A 17,826-nucleotide genomic window follows, 5' to 3' on the forward strand; every position below is an offset into this window, starting at 1 on the left:
AAGCACCCAAGGACACCTTAGAAGAAAGGTCTGGTAATATGCTGTTGGGAAATCCATCTGAAAACCCTATTAAGTATAGTTCTACACCGACACACATGGGGTTACCATGAGTAGAATCTGGTTTGGCTTTTGGATTGATTATTGGTAGGTAACTGGTAGGCAGGGTCTTAAAAGTACTTAAGCTTGAATCCCAGCTCTCTCCTCCTTCTAGTGCTTAGGCAATTTACTTAATCTCTACAAACTACATTTGAAATATATAATCCTTCTGTGTTTAAAGCAGAACTAAAAACAGACGCAAATGCACAGGTTTGTTCTATTTCAGGGGAGCTTGCCTTTTAAACAGTGTGTCTCAGTGCCGAATCCATAGCTAGCACTCAATAATGAAAGCTAGTCATTGTTAATTACGTCCCCAAGTCTCATATTTGGTGGCTATGAAAGCCCGTCCAATGTCGTGGGGTGTGGGGTTTTTAGTTCTAAAATCAGGAAAGTCTTAGGAAAACCAGGACAAGCTGGTCACCCTATTATGTTCATGTTTTTTATTTTACTTAATTCATTAAATTAACAAACAAAACAAAAAACTTTTGTAATCTCTTTGACGTATACCCCTGGTCACTCAGCACCCCTTCTCCCCCCGCCCCCATGGTTAATCCTAAAATTTTCAGAAGCTACTTTAAAAATTCACTTATTGGGCTTTGACTGTTTGCCATGCATATGTGCCAAATCATGGAACCCCCGGTAACATTCTGTGAGATACATGCATCCGGTATGAACCAGTTTAGACTGGTTAGATTTATTCTTACATCGTGGTTAATTTGCAAGAGGAAGGAGATTAACGAAAGTCATAAAAGATCATTTATTGGATAATGTAAAAAATAAGCTTATTGACATTATTTTCAAGTGGTGTGATTTTGGACTGATGGCTATCTAGTTGATATGTAATTATTGTGCAGTTATAAAGAGTTGTTGAATGTGCCTTATTAAATGAGTTTCATTTGCCAGCTATTTTACGTCTATATCCCAACAGTTAATTCACTCATTCTCCTAGGAGCAGAATGTCAGCTGCATGAAGACAAAGATGTTTTGTTTTATTCACTGCTCTAGTCTTTAAGTTGTGTGGGGCCTAAAGGAACCCTGGGTGATGTAGTGGGTTACACATTGGGCTGCTAGCCACAAGGTCAAAAGTTCAAAACTACAAGCCATTATGTGGGAGAAAGACGAAAGTTCTTACTCCTAAAGAGTTACTGTCTTAGAAACTTACAGAGGCAGTTAGACCCGTCCTTTAGACAAAACCAACTCAGTGCAGTGAGTGTTTTGGAGAATGGAGCCTGGAACATAGTGCTCCTGGACCCACTGCTGAGCCAATCCCAACTCATGGGCTCCCTCTCTATGGAGGGTTTCTGAGGCTGTTGGTCTTTATTGAAGAAGGAAGTCTCAGCTTTCACCCGCAGAGCTGCTGGTAGGCTTGAATCACCAGCCTTGCAGTTAGCAGTTCAACGCTCACTGGATAGTGTCACCAGGGCTCCTGGCACATAGTACCAAAACAAACAAACAAATAAACAAACAAGCAAACGCACCCTCTCCCCATTCCCAAAGCAAACTCACTTCCATTGAGTGACTTCTAACTCAAAGCAAACGTATAGAACAGGGTAAGAGTGTCCCCGTGGGGCTCTGACATTGTAACTCCTCATGGGAGTAGAAAGCCTCATCTTGCTCCTGAGGAGGAGCTGGTGGTTTTGAACTGCTGATCTACTGGTTAGTAGTCCAACCTGTAACTATTAGGCACACAGTAAGTCCTCTACAAATACATGTTGAAGGATTATTCTGATGACTAGAAACAGATATTTCCTTCACACACACACACACACACGCAATTCACAACAAGATCGGCTACCATCCAGTTGATTTTATCTCATGGCAATCTTCATGTATGTCAGGGCAGGACTATGCTCCACATAAATCTCAGTGACTGATTAAAAAATACATATATCACTAGAACTATCTTTCAAGGCACCTTTGGGTAAATGAAAGCCTTCAGTCTTTCAGTTAGCCAGCCAAGTGCATTAACCATCTACAAGTCCCTGAAATGTCACAATAAACTACTGTCAATTTAGAGCAACAATCCTGTTCTGAATTGATTGAGTGCTGGTTAAGTGGATTTTGTGCATTTTTCAGGAGACACAAAAAAATGTGTAGGTAGCATAAAAACAGATGGTTTATGTTTCCCTTCTGGCGAATTCAAAGTATGAACTTCTATAGAAACAGGCCAGTTGGAAAGGAAAAGCCAATACCAACTCATCTTGCAATGAACTGAAGGCACTCTCATGAGTTGGAAAAATCAAGATGACAACGTCCATTTCATGAACTACAAGAAAGATCTCTTTCCCTCTCACGACAGAGTTGATTGACTTAGAATAATGAGTTTTGTGGTTGAGGTGGCAAGAAACTCTTGGTTATTACTGTATTTTAGATCCTTGGTTATTAATTACTGTAATTTCCACATTAACTGATAGGTAGAGAGCAGAATTTGAAGGTTTCGCTTCCAACTCGTATGATTCTATTTTCCAGTCAAATCACAGAGAGGTGATTTACCGCTGTCCACCCACGGGTTTCACCAGTGGCAGCGAGATGTCATTCCTCATGGCAGTCATGAGGGCATCAGGAGTTCCTTTTGGTTTGATGTTAAAGATGCAAAGTAGAGGAGTTGTGTCTATGTGGATTCAAAACCCCTTCTTCCTCTCCAGCACCTTGGTGGGGACTCCATTAGGAGGAATGCCTGGTGATTCACACACCTTCTTTACTCTTGGACATTCCACTGTGCACACAGCTCGTGAGAGAAAATAAAATGAACCTCTGATAACACGCATTTACCAACCGGGATCCATCTCTTCCCGACAGGTGTATCTACATAAGCCCATTCGTTGTCTTGGAAATGCTGGTAGGGTCTACCAGTGCCTTATAGCCAGTCATTACAAGGATAAGGGGGAAGAGCATTGCTACTAGCATTGCAGTTCATGCACGCACAGGTTTATTCCAGACAAAGCACATGTAAACATGTTTTTGTGGTTCATGTGTAGCTCTGACAAGTTCTCCCAGTAATGCACTGGTCTTTGTCTCTTGGTTGACTTCAAAAAGAGTAGTCACAACAAGGCTTCCTTGGTGATGCATGGTGATCTACGGGGCCAGTTGACAGCGGAGAGAAGAGCCCCGCAGCAACTGCTATGCAGGAGTTCCAGAGGACAATCTTGGCAGAGTTTCTTGATGGACATAGGGCAATCTTAAAGACTTCTTAGGAAGAGGTTTCAAGAAAATTGCATTGTTGAGAAAAAAAGGCCAGAAAATTTACACCAAATAATTTTTTCCCATCATGACTACGTACCTGCTCATTCTCTGAGAGTAGCAAGGGCTTTCCTGTAAGAATGTCATTAGGCCACCTTATCTCACAGCCTACAGCCCGGCCTGTACCTTTGGACTCCTTTTACTCAAAGAACATTTCGAAACAGCCATTTGCACCTGGCATAGATCAAAGAGTACAGAATTCTGTGGTGAAGGGTTAGAGAGATGGAAACATCTAGATGGAAAATGTGTTTTAAAAAATGGCTTCCGATTTTGATGTTTTTGTTTAATAAAAGTTTCTGTTCTTATGTAGCAAGATGTTCGGCTTACCCAGCTACTGGTGTTGCGTGCTGTCAAGTTGGTCCCAACTCACAGCAGGAAATACTGCCCGGTCCCGGAGCTTCTTGCAGTGGTTCTTAGGCCTCAGCCTCTCATTGCCACCACTGTGTCCATCCATCTCCTCCCAGGCCTTCCTGTTTTTCATTGCCCCCCCCCCACCACTTTACCAAGCATGATATCTTTCTCCAGGGACTGGTCTCTCTTGACAACATGTCCAAAGTAGGGGAGACACACATGCCTCTAAGGAGTATGCTGGTTGTACTTTTACCCAAACAGATCTATTTGTTCTTTTGACAATTCATGGAATTTTCAATATTCTTCACCAACACCATAGTTCAAATTGAACATGAATGAATGATAAGCCTTTATTCTGTTCCAGCTGAGTCAATTTTAGAGATGATTTGTTTAGCACTCCGTGTTTTCTACGTGGAGGGCCTGGATGGTGTGAATCGCCAACCTTTCAGTTAGCAGCCCCGTGCCTACAGATGGCACCACCAGGGCTCCTGGGGAAGGGTCGGAGAAAGGTGGGGCCACTGCCGTCACTTTTGGAAGTGCGTTGACCTAGATCACTGGTTCTCCATCTTCCTCACGCCACAGCCCTTTCATACAGTTCCCCATGTGGTGGTGACCCCCCCAACCAGAACATTATTTTCATTGCTACTTCATCACCGTCAATTTGCTACCATTGTGAATCGGATGACTTGTGAAAGGGTCATTCGACCCCCAAAGGGGTTGCGACCCGCAGGTTGAGAACCGCTGAACTTGCTGGAGAGGAAGTTGAGAAATGGTAGCTTTACATCTTGGTGTTGGTGTTTTTAAAAGGGTTTTATGATTTTTGTATCAATACTTTCTTCCTTACCTTTGATATCAGAACACATACATATACAAAGAGATAAATTTAAACAGGCAGTTGCATATGAAAATTGTCCTAAAGTACAGCCAGTCATCTTTAGTGATTCCCTCATCTTTGTGGTCTAGGTGCTGATCTGAAGGTAGGTTTTAAAAGCCAAATGAAATCATCTAGTCACTTGGCTAATGTAGTTTTGAAAGTACGTTTCCATTCTGACTTGTGGTCATATGTATGGTAAAAGAATTAACCACAAACCAATTAGGAACATGAATGTGGTTTTCTCTAACTGGAAAATATTCAAAGATGTCCTACTTACTACTTCCATGGTGTTCTCATTTTCTGATTTTTGATTCAACCAAAGGTTAGCATACCTTATAAAAAGTTCTCAATTTTTTATGACTTCAGAAAGAATATAAGGCATTCACGTAAACCTAAATTAAACAATGGCTTGATTGCCTTTAAATATAAACATGTATAAATTAACTTCCAATACAAGCTTGTTGAAATAGAACAATGTTAAGAGTTTCATCTATCTTCTTTAGAATATGTTAAAGTCACATGCCATACCTGCTAATTCACAATAATGGTTGCTTATTTTTACCAAGCCTTTGGTATCTATGACGCCAACGACTGCGTGCTTTTGGATTTCTGTTAGTTCTGAGAACAACAACGTTGCCATCATTCCTGTTTCCACAGAGAAGTGACCGGAAGCACACCGAGGTTCCGTAGCTTGTTTCAGATCCCTCAAGGGGCAGATTAAGAATCTGAGCCCAAGACCCTTTCTGAAGCCCAGGCTTTCAGTCCAGCAGTCCCTGGTGTGTGCAAATGACTAAATGACAACTACTAGGCAACCCCCGCTTGGAAGATGGGCCTGATGGTCTGTCTCTGAAAGGCCACTCTCAGATGGGACCGCAACTAACAACACAACATGTTGTCAGGCACCATGACATGTTGCCTCTTCTTGTTTTCTCATGGGCTGCACAGGGAGATCACTGTCTGCAGGAGAACAGAGAATTGCTGGTTTTAGTTGCTGATTCATAATGACAACTGCTGGAAACCTTCTATATAACGGAGTGAAACGTAGCCCTGAGACATCTGTTAGCAGCAAACTGGACTCGCACTCAGGGCAACCCTATGTGGTTCATGTGCTCCCGGAGTAGAACTCTGGTTTCCCAGGGCTGAGTCTTTAGAGGTCGATTGCAAGGACTTTCTTGCTTCTTTGTCTCATGCCTTTTAATATTTTATTGTGAATTTGGTGAAGAGTTACCTAGCAAATCAATTTTCCACAATGAATACACATGTTCTCCTACTCCTGCCCTGTGTTTCATACTATCACATACAGAGTTCCTTCTTTCCTAACCCTTCTGAACTTTGTCCTTGGGTACATGCTGCCCTTTTGATCTCAAATGGTTGATTGTTCTAAGGAGTTTGAACATGTCCTGCTATGACCTGTTTATGGTTTGGTTGGATATTGAGCCAGACCGGATGGGTGGCTAAGGGTCAGAGTTCCACAAGTCTCTGGCTGACCAGTAAGCCCGATCTCTTGTTGTTTGTTTTTAATATAGTTTAAGTTTTGTCCAATATTTTTCTCCCACTCTATCTAGGACCTTCTTTCAGAGCGTTTGATAGTGGTAGTCCGGCCCGTCTAGCTCTTCTAGCCTCAGAGTCATGGAGATGAATGTTCATGAGTCTTTGGGACAAATTGTTTGCGTGGGTCTATTATTTTCACCATGCTTCTTCCTCTGAATGAGGAGAGACCAGTAGCTGCACCTTAGATAGATATTCATGAACTATTAAGATCCCAATTAGTACTCACCAAAGTTTAAGGTCTACTGGCAGAACACCACTGTTGAAAGGTTGTGTAGATGACAGCATTTACCACGGTGGTCCAGGCCTTTCAAGGCTTCTTTGGGTGGACTCCAATGTCCAGCCTTTCAGTTACCAGTTAAGCACACTAACCATTTGTACCACCCCCAGAATTTAAAACCTGAAGTAAGTTGAAGGCATTGGTGCTACGTACATGCTGTGTATTTTGTTATCAGTGCCCCATTAGCCTTGGCCAGATTCCTCGATCATCGCCGAGGTTGTCCTGTTCTGGTAGTGGCAATACATTAAAAACAACAGTGATAACAACTCTCACCGGAAAAAAGCATCGTTCTTTACTATTATCATTCTTTTGTGTTTTGATTCACAAGAACATTTATTGCTTGTTATCTGTAAGTTAAAGAGCTCAGGCGGCGCTGTGAAAGGTTGATCTTCTAACCATAAGGTCAGTGGTTCAAAGCTACCATCTGCTCTATGAGATAAACATGTGGCTGACTGATCCTTTACAAACATACATAGCTTCAGAAACCCTATATAGGGTTGCTGTGAGCCAGAAAGCACCCTGTTGGTGTAGTGGTTACGCATTTGGCTGGCAACGGCAAGGTCAGCAGTTTGAAACCACCAGTTGTTCGTGGGAGAAAGACAGGGCTTTCTACTCCCATAAAGAGGTACAGTCTGGGAAACCCACCAGGAGCTGTTCTGCCCTTTCCTAGAGGGCTGACTCGGTGACAGTGAGTTTTGTTTTGCTGTGTTATTTCCTCTCTGGAATTCCTATAGGAATGTGTCTGGATTTCAGAAGATCTCTATGCTGGCAATTAATAATCCTAGCTGGGATGGAAGATATTGTGGGACAGCAGATGTTTAGGAGTTGTTGACTTGACATTTAGTAGTAACAAGATGACACGGAGCCCTAGGGATGGAAATGCTGGTGATTTGTAAAGTCTTCATTCCTGTGAAGGTGGTTCTCTGAGGCAGAGAGCAGGTGATGGCATTTGATAAAGAAATTAGGTCACCGCCTGCCTCATCAGTCCAACTACTATAGTTGGAATAGTACAAAAAAAGGTGGACACAATTCCTGATCAAGGACAGTCTACACATCTGTGAAGCATTTTTATCTGTTAAAAATAATGTAAGGTGTCTGGCTTCCTCTACCATTGTTCAAATTTCAAGGCTATTTTCCATTTTAATTAGTGTGTCTAGATCCAGGTAGCTTTGACAGTACAATACAAAAACTTCTGGATCTATCAGTAATAGAATAAATGGGTAATGTGCGGCTTGGATCATTGTGGTATTAGTGAAGAACATTGAATTTACTATAGACTGCCAGGGAAAAAGGAACCTAGAAGTCTTATAATAAATACGATGGGAATGTTTCTGAGAAGCAAGGAGAGTGAAACTTGTTTTGCTTCTTTGGACACGACGTCAGGAAAAACCAGTCAATATAAAGGGACATGTTTGGTACAGCAGAATGTCATGAAGGTGAAAATACGGAGAGGCTGTGAACGTGGTAATGGGGACTTTCAACAAGATGGCAGACTAGGCGGACCTCCTACCTAAACCGTCTACAGCAAAGGCACAAGCAACAGATGAAAAAGATGGATGGTAATCTGGGAAACCTAGCTTCAGAGGAAAGGGTAGGCAAATGGACCGAATAACGGCTAGGAGAAGAAGCTGAACAAAAGTGGCCAGAGAGGAAAGAGATGTGTGAACTGTCCCCTGACTTGATGCCATCATTAGTGCTCCTTGCTCAGAATCAGCACAAGCCCCCATACTGGTGACGGATGACATCAAGGTCAATGGGCATACTTCAGTTCACAAAGACAAAATTGTAGGTCCTAATTTGGTCAGTGATGACGGGGATCTTTAAAGGCCCTTGAGTAGCCCTCTGAGGTGCAACCATTCATCTCTTCGCATCCAGAGACAAGAAGAGTAGTGGAGATGAAAGGATATACTCTTACGGAAACAACTAGTCCAGTGAGCTCATGGGACACAAAAAAGATGAGTCTTTATAACCCTGCGACCAGAAGAGCTAGGTGATGCCCAGGGACACCGTCTAACAGCTCTGAAAAGGATCACATTAGAATGTCCTGGGGATAGTGGGCGAAAAATGTGGAACAAATTTTAAAATTATAAAAGAAACCAGGTTTACTGGTTAGAGAGACCCAAACCTATGGCCCTGCAGGCCTAAAACTGATCAACTATTTAAGATCAAAAGGGCAGCATTCACTCAAGAACAAAATTTCAAAGTATTAGGAAGGAACAAGGAATGGAAACAAGAATGACCTGGAGGAGGCAGGATACGTGATAGTGCAGGGAGGGGATTGCGATGGGCGAGTTGACACAAAATGTGTATGAATTGTTGGATGTAAACTGAAGATGTGCTCTGCAAACCTGCATCTAATTCACAATCAAAAATAAAATAAGAATTAATTCATACATTGGCCTTGGGTTATCTTGTATGTGTTTAAATTCCTTTTCAAAATGATAATAATTTTGATTCATTTTCAGAAAAATTTGCATATCAGAAAACAGGCTTAACAAATAGTAAAAATAGTCAAATAATTAAAATCAGATATAACTTGTGATAATTGTCTTTTTTTTTAGTTTAGAGACAGAAGAAGAAGAACAATATCTTACATCAAGCTATATTAACATCTCCACTGATTCACTGCGAGGTGGCAAGAAGTATGTGGTTTGGGTTCGGGCTACAAATGTGTTGGGCACAGAGGTATCAGAACAACTGCATATTCACCTGGATGATATAGGTAAACACTGAGACACCCTACACTGGTCTGTAAGAGCAAACAACTAATTTGTGTTGATGAAGTTCCCCCTAAAGTTTTTCATGATCATAATAAATAAAAATTACCCATGATTCTAAAACCCAGAGACAATTTAGAGAGAAGTATTATTATCATTTAGTTGCTTACATAACCTCCCAATCTTATTTCCACCAGTGTATATGTATTTTTACAAATGTGTATTAAGAGGTTTTTTTATGTATGAAGCATTGTTCTAAGTGTTTGAGAGACAAGGTCTCTGCCTAAATATAATGCGAAATCTACTAGGGAAGATGGGAGGAAAAAGGATTGCATAATGAGTTATATTGTGGAAAGTTTAGGGTACCAAAGAATTATACTATGTACAATATTTTGCCAATGAAACAAAAAGAATTGGTTGACCTTCAACCATTTCAAGAGGTAGCATATGAGCAAGAGCCAATGGTACTGAAAGAAGAAGTCCTAACATCACTGAAGCCATTAGTAGAAAATAAGGCTCCCAGAAACTGACAGAATTCCAATGTCAGATGAAGCACTGGATGACCACATTAGTCTATGTTGAGAAATTTGGAAAACAGCTACCTGGCCAACCAACTGGAAAAGATTCATGTTTGGGCTCATTCCAAAGAAAGGTGACCCAACAGAATGTGGAAACTATCGAACCGTATCATTGATAGCACCCGCAAATAACATTTTGCTGAAGATAATTGAAAAATAGTTGTAGTAGTCCATCAACAAAGAGCTGTCAGAAATCCAGCACAGATTCAGAAGATGATGTAGCATGAGAGATATCATTGCTGACATCAGATGGATCTTGGCTGAAAGTAGAGAATATCAAAAAGATGTTTACTCGTGTGTGTGTGTGTGGTTATGATGCACAGGCATTCAACTGTGCCAATTATATCAACTATAGATACCATTGAGAAGTACAGGAACTAAAGAACACATCACTCTGCTCCTGCCGAACCTGTACACAGGCCAGGAGGCAGTCCTCAGAACAGAAGGAAGGCATACTGCCTGGTTTAAAATCCAGACTTGTGCACCACAGTTGTATCCGGTCGGCATACGTATGCAGTTTGCATTCTGAGCAATTCATCTGAGAAGCTGGACTGAGTGAAGAAGAATGCGGCATCAGGATTGAAGGAAGACTGATTAACAGCCTATGATATGCAGATGAGACAACTTTGCTCGCTGAAAGCAAGGAGGATTTGTAACACCTAATGATGCAAATGAAAGACTGCAGCCTTTAGTACGGATTACAACTCCCTGTAAAGAAAACCAAAGTCCTCCCAATAGAACAATAGAAACATCATGATAGATGGATTAAATAAAATGAAGCTATTAAGGATTTCATTTTTCTTGGCTCCACAATTAACGCCCATGGAAATAGCAGTGGAGAAATCAAACGGCCAGTGCCACTGGATAAATATGCTCTACAGGACCTCTTTCACGTGGTGAAGAGCAGCAATTTCACTGAGAACTGGGCGTACCACACTCCAACCGTCTAGCCATGAGAAAGTTGGACAATGCATAAAGGAGGTTAAAAGAGAATCGTTACCTTTCGATTAAGATATTGTCAAAGAATGCAGAAAGTACTGCGGCCTGCCAGAGAACAAATAAATCTGTCGTGGAAGACAGACAATGAGAATGCTCCTGAGACGCAAGGATGGGAGGCTTTGTAGCACGTGTTTCAGACATGTGATCAGGAGGGCCATCCCTGGAAAGGGGCATCATGCCTGGGAAAGGAGAGGGGCCGTGGGAAAGAGGAAGGTGCTTGATAAGACAGACTGACACAGTGGCTGCCACAGTGAGCTCAAACATAACCATTCCTTCTGCTGTTTTTCTTCCTTTCTCTCCCCATCTCTCCTCCTTCCCTTCTCTGTTCTCTATTTCCTCCACTCTTTTCTCTCATTATCCCAAAAGGGACCCTTAGAAACGCAGATGGGCAAACACAGCAGGCTGTCTAGGGGGCTCTGGTCAACCAAAACACCAGCTTATTAATGAGCAGATGAGCTGTTTGCATTGGAAACACTTAAAGAATGAGGTAACAAAACCTTAAATGAATGAACTGTTTGTTCTAGGAAACTAAGACAGAGAACTCTCCTGGGAGCAATTTCCACCTAATAGCTATCGGTCTGGGCTTAAATTAAGTTTGGATTCAGTGCTGAAATACAGGGCGGAGCTAGCAGCGCAGTAGAGGCCCGAATGACAGGTGGGAGGAAGGCTGGAACCTTCTTAGGAAGAGAAATAAATTTCAATACAGAAAGTGTCCTGCCTTCTGCTGTCATTCTGAACATTAACTCTCCCCATTTTAAGAATGTGGATAAATAAATGTTGCTGAAAAGAAGCCAAAAGATGCTGTCAAGTACAAAACAAAATGACCGTATCCATGAAATGATTGACAGATTAAAAACAAAATATCACTATAATGTAATGGGAATGCCTGAGACCTAAGCAACGTGTACACAAATGGGATATCTGAGTCCTGCGCAACAAACTGAAGATCTGACCGCATATTACAGGGCACAGTTTTATTTACAAAACATGAGCACATACAAAACTAAAGTCTAGCTCTCTGCTGCATTTCCCTGGTCCACTCTAAGGCCTCTCTTAGACCTGCCTTGCTGTGTTATCAACATTTCGATTGGACTAAACAGGTTTTGTGATCCTCCCAGGAATATTTCTTTCTGTGAAAGGGCTCTTGTACTGTTACCCCAAGAGAAACTCAGACATTAGCTGGTTGGTGGTTGTTTGGCCCCTCATATTGACTCATAGTGGACTCACATCGACTCCGTGTGATCCATTCGGGTTTTCTAGGCTGTAGACTTTGTTGCAGGTCTTTCTCCCACAGAGCCACGGGGTGGGTCTCAATTGCTGACTTTTCCCAAACCGAGTCCATCTCCATAGAATCCGTGCTGGGTTTCAGAGACGGCCGCTGTTTCCTGGAGTACAAGTCTCTCTCCTGCAGAGCTGCTGATGACCTTGAACTGACCAGCACACAGATCGCAGCCCAACACATAACCACTACCCCACCAGGGCCCCACGGACTTTTCAGTCAGTGGCGAATGCAGCACTGTTGCGCCATTAGGGTTCATTTGGAGAAATGTAAAGTACCAAACCAAATGCCCTACGATAGAGTTGCTTCTGAAGCACAGGGACCCAAGTAGGTTTCTAAGGTGAGAAAACCTCCTCTGGCGTCCCTATTGCCAAAAGGGAGGGGCCAGACACGCCTCCAGCCTCCAACCTCGGTACCTGCTCTGACACCCCTGGTCCTCCCGCAGCGCTCTCTTTCTGTGCCAGCTTCAATAATTCATTGCACTGGCCACATAGAACTCAGACAAAACTCACACGTATGGGGGCTTTTTAGGGCAGGTAGCAGGTTAGCCCAGGTCAGCATCAGTAAACAGGAAAGGCTCTGTCATTGATCCACAGCCAAGCAGCCAAGTCTTTCCCCAGTCCTCCGCCTCTCATCGCTCGTGCCCCTAGTCCCTGCCTCCGCGGACCATACTGGGAAACGCAATTGTTGTGCTGCCTCGTTGTTCTCTACTCTCAGTGCTGCTCCTCTGCTCTTGCTCAAGGTCATCTGGCCTTGGCCTCTGGTCTCAGCCTGGCTCCTATAGCCTCTGTGCCACAGTCTCCGCTGCCCTTGGCCTTGGCCTCTGCCACTCTGGCAGAGATCTTGAACATGTTCTTTTTACAATGACTCTGAGGTCTCTCTCTCTTCCTGCTAAGGCTACAGCCATTAGACTCAAAAACCAAACTCACTGCCCTGCAGCCAATGCCGACCCATCATGGTGACCCTACAGGACAGGCTGGAACTGCCCCTGTGAGTTTCCAAGTTTGTAATTGTTTATGGGAGTAGGAAGCCTCCTCTTTCTCCCACGGAGTGGCTCATGGTTTCAAACTGATGACCTTGTGGTTAGCAGCTCAATGTGTCATAACCACTACACCACCAGAGCTCCCTATAGCCACGAGGGTGGTAATTTAAAATGACCAGTGCCCTCTGTTAGTGTTACACAGGCCCTACCCAGTCTCTTGGTGGCAATTACAAAGCTAGGGATGGAAGAGCCATATTAAGAAGCATCACCCCATCATACAAGGCTTTGTAAAGAGTTACAGGATACACAGCTTCATCTTTCACCCTTAGAAGCGGCGACTTTGAACCACAGACTGTATTCAGCAGCCCAGTGCCTGCAGGACTCCTGGGAGCAGGGTTGTTCTTTTGTTGCCGCGTGCCTTGCAGTCAGTTTGTCCAGTTGTGCATCATCCTCACCGTTGATGTCCTGCTTGAGGCCGTTGTTGTCCAGTGGCTAATCTCTCAGAAGTGCACCACCGACCCCACCTTTCAGCACGATCTATATCTGATGGTGTCCCACTGCTATTCATAACGTTTCCAGTGGCGAATCCTTCAGAAGTGGACTGTCTGTTCCTTCTTCAGAGGCTTTTCTTAGTCTGGATGCTCTACTGAAGTTTGCTCACCCTGAGTGGGCCTTGTGGTGTTTGGAATAATGGTGACATAACTTATAGCATCACAGTAACATGCAAGCCACCACAGCATGACCGACTGGCAGACAAATGGTGTCGGGGGAAGGCTAGAAGGTGGACATTTGTCATCTTGAGGGTGCTTAACTCATCCTCGGAGTTCTGAAGACCCATTTCCCCGACTGTAGAGTTCTCTAAATAACTGCTTTTTATGACTAGATATCAAAACAAGAAATCATTCCTTAGCTGTTAATTTGATAATGGCATTTTTTGAAATATACCTGGGGTTTTCAGCATGTATATTATATTGACGAAAAAGAGTACAGATTTCTTCCTGGATATGTTTCAAACAGCTGGTTTGTTTGCTTTTTCCCCTTAGTGATACCTTCTGCCACCATCATTTCCAAGGCTGAAAATATAAATACTACAGTGCCCAAGATTGTAATTCACTGGACGAGTCAAACAACCTTTGAAAAGCTTTCCTGTGAAGTGAGATACAGGGCTACAACCGACGTGTCTTGGAATGTAAGCTTAATATTTATTCATTCACTCTATAGCATATGAGCCAATGTTTTAAAAGGAAGGCAATCAATTGACCATGGACACAGTGGACTTATTTTTCAATCTGATTATTTATGTGGATTTATAGTTTTTTTAATCTTTTAAACTCCTCATTTCCCCCTCCCTCCCACACCATTCCTTCCCCCATGTCTCCTTGATAATTTATAAATTCTTCTCTTTTTTTATGTCTTACACGGACTGCTGTCTACCTTCACTTACTTTTCTGCTGTCTGTCCCCCTGGAAGGCAGGCCATCTGTTGATCATTGTGATCAGCTCCCCCTTACTCCCCCCACCCCTTCCCTTACCCTCCTAGTATCGCTGCTCCCCTTATTGGTCCTGAGAGGTTTATCTGTTCTGGATGCCCTGTGTTGTGGGCTCTTATCTGTGCCAATATGCATGCTCTGGTCTAGCCAGATTTATAAGGTAGACATGTTTTTAATCCGATTATGTCTGTGATATGCAAGCACTTCTAGTTTTAATCATGATTGCCTGTGCTTCTGAACAGAACTATTTCCTGCAATCGTCCTCTTGCCTTTTGTCTACATAGACAAATGTCTTGACCAAGAGGGATTCATCTTCTTATTGTTGTTCATTACCTTAGAGTTAATTCCAACTCAGAGTGAGCCCATGTGTGTAGATTAGGACTTCTCCATAGGGTTTTCAAGAAGAGAGGTGTGTTAGACAGGGTTCTCTAGAGAGATAAAACCAGATAGCTATATATATATATATATATATATATATATACATAGATATATAACACAAGAAATGAATTGTTAAATTATATACAGATATAATACAAGAAATGAACAGTTAAATTATAAAGCAGTACAAATGGCTCAGTGCAACTCACTCCCGTGAGACAGTTGTGAGACACTGGCAGTCCTTCAAGTCTTGAGAACTGCCAGGAGGTTCTCTGTAGAGAGAACTAAGCTATCCCAGCACAGGCAGCAAACAGCAAGGCAGGCCACAAACCATCAGCCAAGTCCCCAACCATCAGTCCACAGCTCCAGAGGTGTACATTCCAATTCTCTGGTGAGGCAAGTCTTAAACGGACCTCAATTTACAGTGTCACAGTCCACAGGCCAGGTGTCCCACAGGTAGTGTCGCTCGCAAATTGAGGCACAAAACAAGCAAGGCAGCCGCACACTGGTCCGATGATCAAAGAGCGAGAGACAAGTAAGGCGAGGCTCACCGAGCCATTTATCTTTCCTCCCTTCAATTAATCCCACTTGTGTTTATCGGCTAGGCTGGCACAGTAAACTATCTCAATAGGCAAGCTTACCTTCTGAAGTGCCTCTGAATTGGTTCAGACAGCTCAAGTTCAAGCTTGTGGCTGAGATCAGAACCCATCTGTGGTCCCCAGGGACACCGTCTACTTAGCCCCCTTGTAATTCAGTGTCTCTTAGAGTGAGACATTTATCAGTGATTGTGGTGTCAAATTAAATTGTCTTGATGAAATTTAACAAATCACATAACAGGGCGTGTACATAAGATGATGAGATTTCACTAATGTACGAGGGAAATAGTAACCTTGGCGAGGTGCACATGCCTTAGACTAAACAAACATTTAAAGTCAAAGGCAGCATTCACCCCAGAACAAAGTTGGAAAGGGTTGGGCATAAAGGAGCAATGGAACCCGGAAGTGAGACAAGTAATGTTACACTGTGGGGGTTGCAATCAATGACATTGTGATAGGTGGGTTTACTGTGCCAAGCTCGCCAATAGGAACATGTAGGATTAATCAGGTCATAGTTTGATTGGAGGGCAAAGAGATATATGGCTCTGCAAGGCCCACCCCTGTCTCTCTTGCTCTCAAGGATATTAAACTCAATGCAGATTAAGTATCAATTTTGCATGTGTTCACATTTCCTGAGCCATGTGCATTTTCTAAAGTGATGGTCTGTTTCCAAGAGTACAAAATAAGGGCCACTCGAACATTTGCTTCAGCAAGTAAGGAGGGAGGAGGAAGGAAGGAAATGAGCAACTAAACAATACTGTCAGACTACAGAGCCAAAATGGTTTTAAAAAATTGAAATTCACTCATGTGAGCTGCAGGGGGAATCTAATCTGGCGCAGAAAAAAAAGCATTCCACCTGAGGTTTATTTTAAAAGCAATGTCATTTTATTATTCTTAAATGTAGTGAATTTCCAGTTGGATAAAATAATCAAGAAAGGAAAGTCCAGAAAATCCACTGCAATTTCAACTCATAGCAACCTTGGAGGATGGAGGAGAATTGACCCTTTGGACGGCTGAGGCTGTAGATTTGTACGGAAGCAGTCTCCCGTCTCTCCCAGGGAGCAAAGAGAGGGCTGGTGGGTTTGACGGGCTGTTCCTAAGGTGAACAGCCCAACCCGGAAGTCAGGGTGGATTACCAGCTTTTTGAGAGTGAAAATGATATATGAGCATACTTAATTCTGAAGGATATAGTCAACATAATTTATTTTTTCTTTGGTGACTAGTGCGACTCAGAAGCATTACACTGTCTGAGCTCAAATTCTGAACATCAGGCGTTGCTGTCGAGGAATACTACGTTTTTCAGTCCATTGGAGGAGCTCAGAAATTGTGCCAATGGTCAAAGCTTGGCGGCTCGCCGAGAGGCTGGACCTTAAAGTCCAGCGCGAGATGCCTTCGAAGAAAGGCCTGATGTTCAGATCTACTCTGGCCCACCTGAGTCTCCACACGTCAGAACCAACCCAACAATACATATTTACCACCAAATGTGTCTGAAGAACAACTGGAAGATGAAAAATAACACATCGTGGGTTTCATGACTTTAAAGAGCTTTTGAAAAAGAAATCTTGCACAGAATTCACAAAAAATAAATCTTTGCCGAGAACTTGTTTGCTTAGATCCTAACTGTGAACTTCACAGTTTCTTTGGATTATACTTATGCGAGAGTCTATGTTCTTCGTCATTTGACGAATAACCAAATGTTAGTCTTGCTAGAGCTCCTTTGCAAAGTAATTCTGGCGTCAGGGTTTAGAGTAACCATGTACCTAATGCCGGGATGCAGGCATGAAACAAAGCAAACTGCCACAGTCACTCTGTCTGCACATATGGAATTTAGGTTCATTTCAGAATGGCCCCAGTCAAAATCTTGACCATTGGATTGAGTGAATGGGATTTTACTTTAGGACAGTAGTTCTCAACCTTTCTAATGCCGTGGCCCTTTAATATAGTTCAGCATGTTGTGGTGACCCCTAACCATAAAATTATTTTGGTTGCTACTTCATCACTGTAATTTTGCTACTGTTATGGATTGGGTGACCCCTGTGAAAGGGTTGTTTGACCCCCAAAGGGGTTGGGACTCACAGGTTGAGAAGTGCTGCTCTAGAAGGACAGCGGAGGCCCTTGGTGTAGTGTCACTGTCCTTGAGCGCTGTTGAGAATATTAAACTCCCCCTTGGCATAAGTCCTACTTCTGACGGTTAGCATCCTCACGGATGCCAGAGTAGAATTGTGCTCCTTAGGGTGCTCAGTGGCGGATCTAGGGAAGAGATCACCAGGCCTTTCTTCCAAGGGATCTCTGAAAAGTCCAACCTTTTGGTTAGAAGCTAACTGCACCACCCATAGTATTAGACTCCTTTAACATAAGTAATCTATTTCATCAAGTTGATGCCGATTCATATTCTCCCTAAAAGACAGTAGAACTGCCC

General features: G+C 42.9%; 1 protein-coding gene across 1 annotated transcript in view; it reads left to right on the forward strand.

Moving 5' to 3' along the window:
* The window catches only part of IL23R (interleukin 23 receptor), an 82,510-nt gene that overhangs the window by 13,589 nt on the left and 51,095 nt on the right, over positions 1–17,826 (forward strand). Inside the window, exons 4-5 of the mRNA XM_075540010.1 lie at positions 8,951–9,111; positions 13,988–14,133. Coding sequence (XP_075396125.1) covers positions 8,951–9,111; positions 13,988–14,133 — 307 coding nt within the window. The remainder of the gene's footprint in view (positions 1–8,950; positions 9,112–13,987; positions 14,134–17,826) is intronic.

Source organism: Tenrec ecaudatus, chromosome 1 (assembly GCF_050624435.1).
Source record: "Tenrec ecaudatus isolate mTenEca1 chromosome 1, mTenEca1.hap1, whole genome shotgun sequence".
In the NCBI taxonomy this organism is placed as follows: domain Eukaryota; kingdom Metazoa; phylum Chordata; class Mammalia; order Afrosoricida; family Tenrecidae; genus Tenrec; species Tenrec ecaudatus.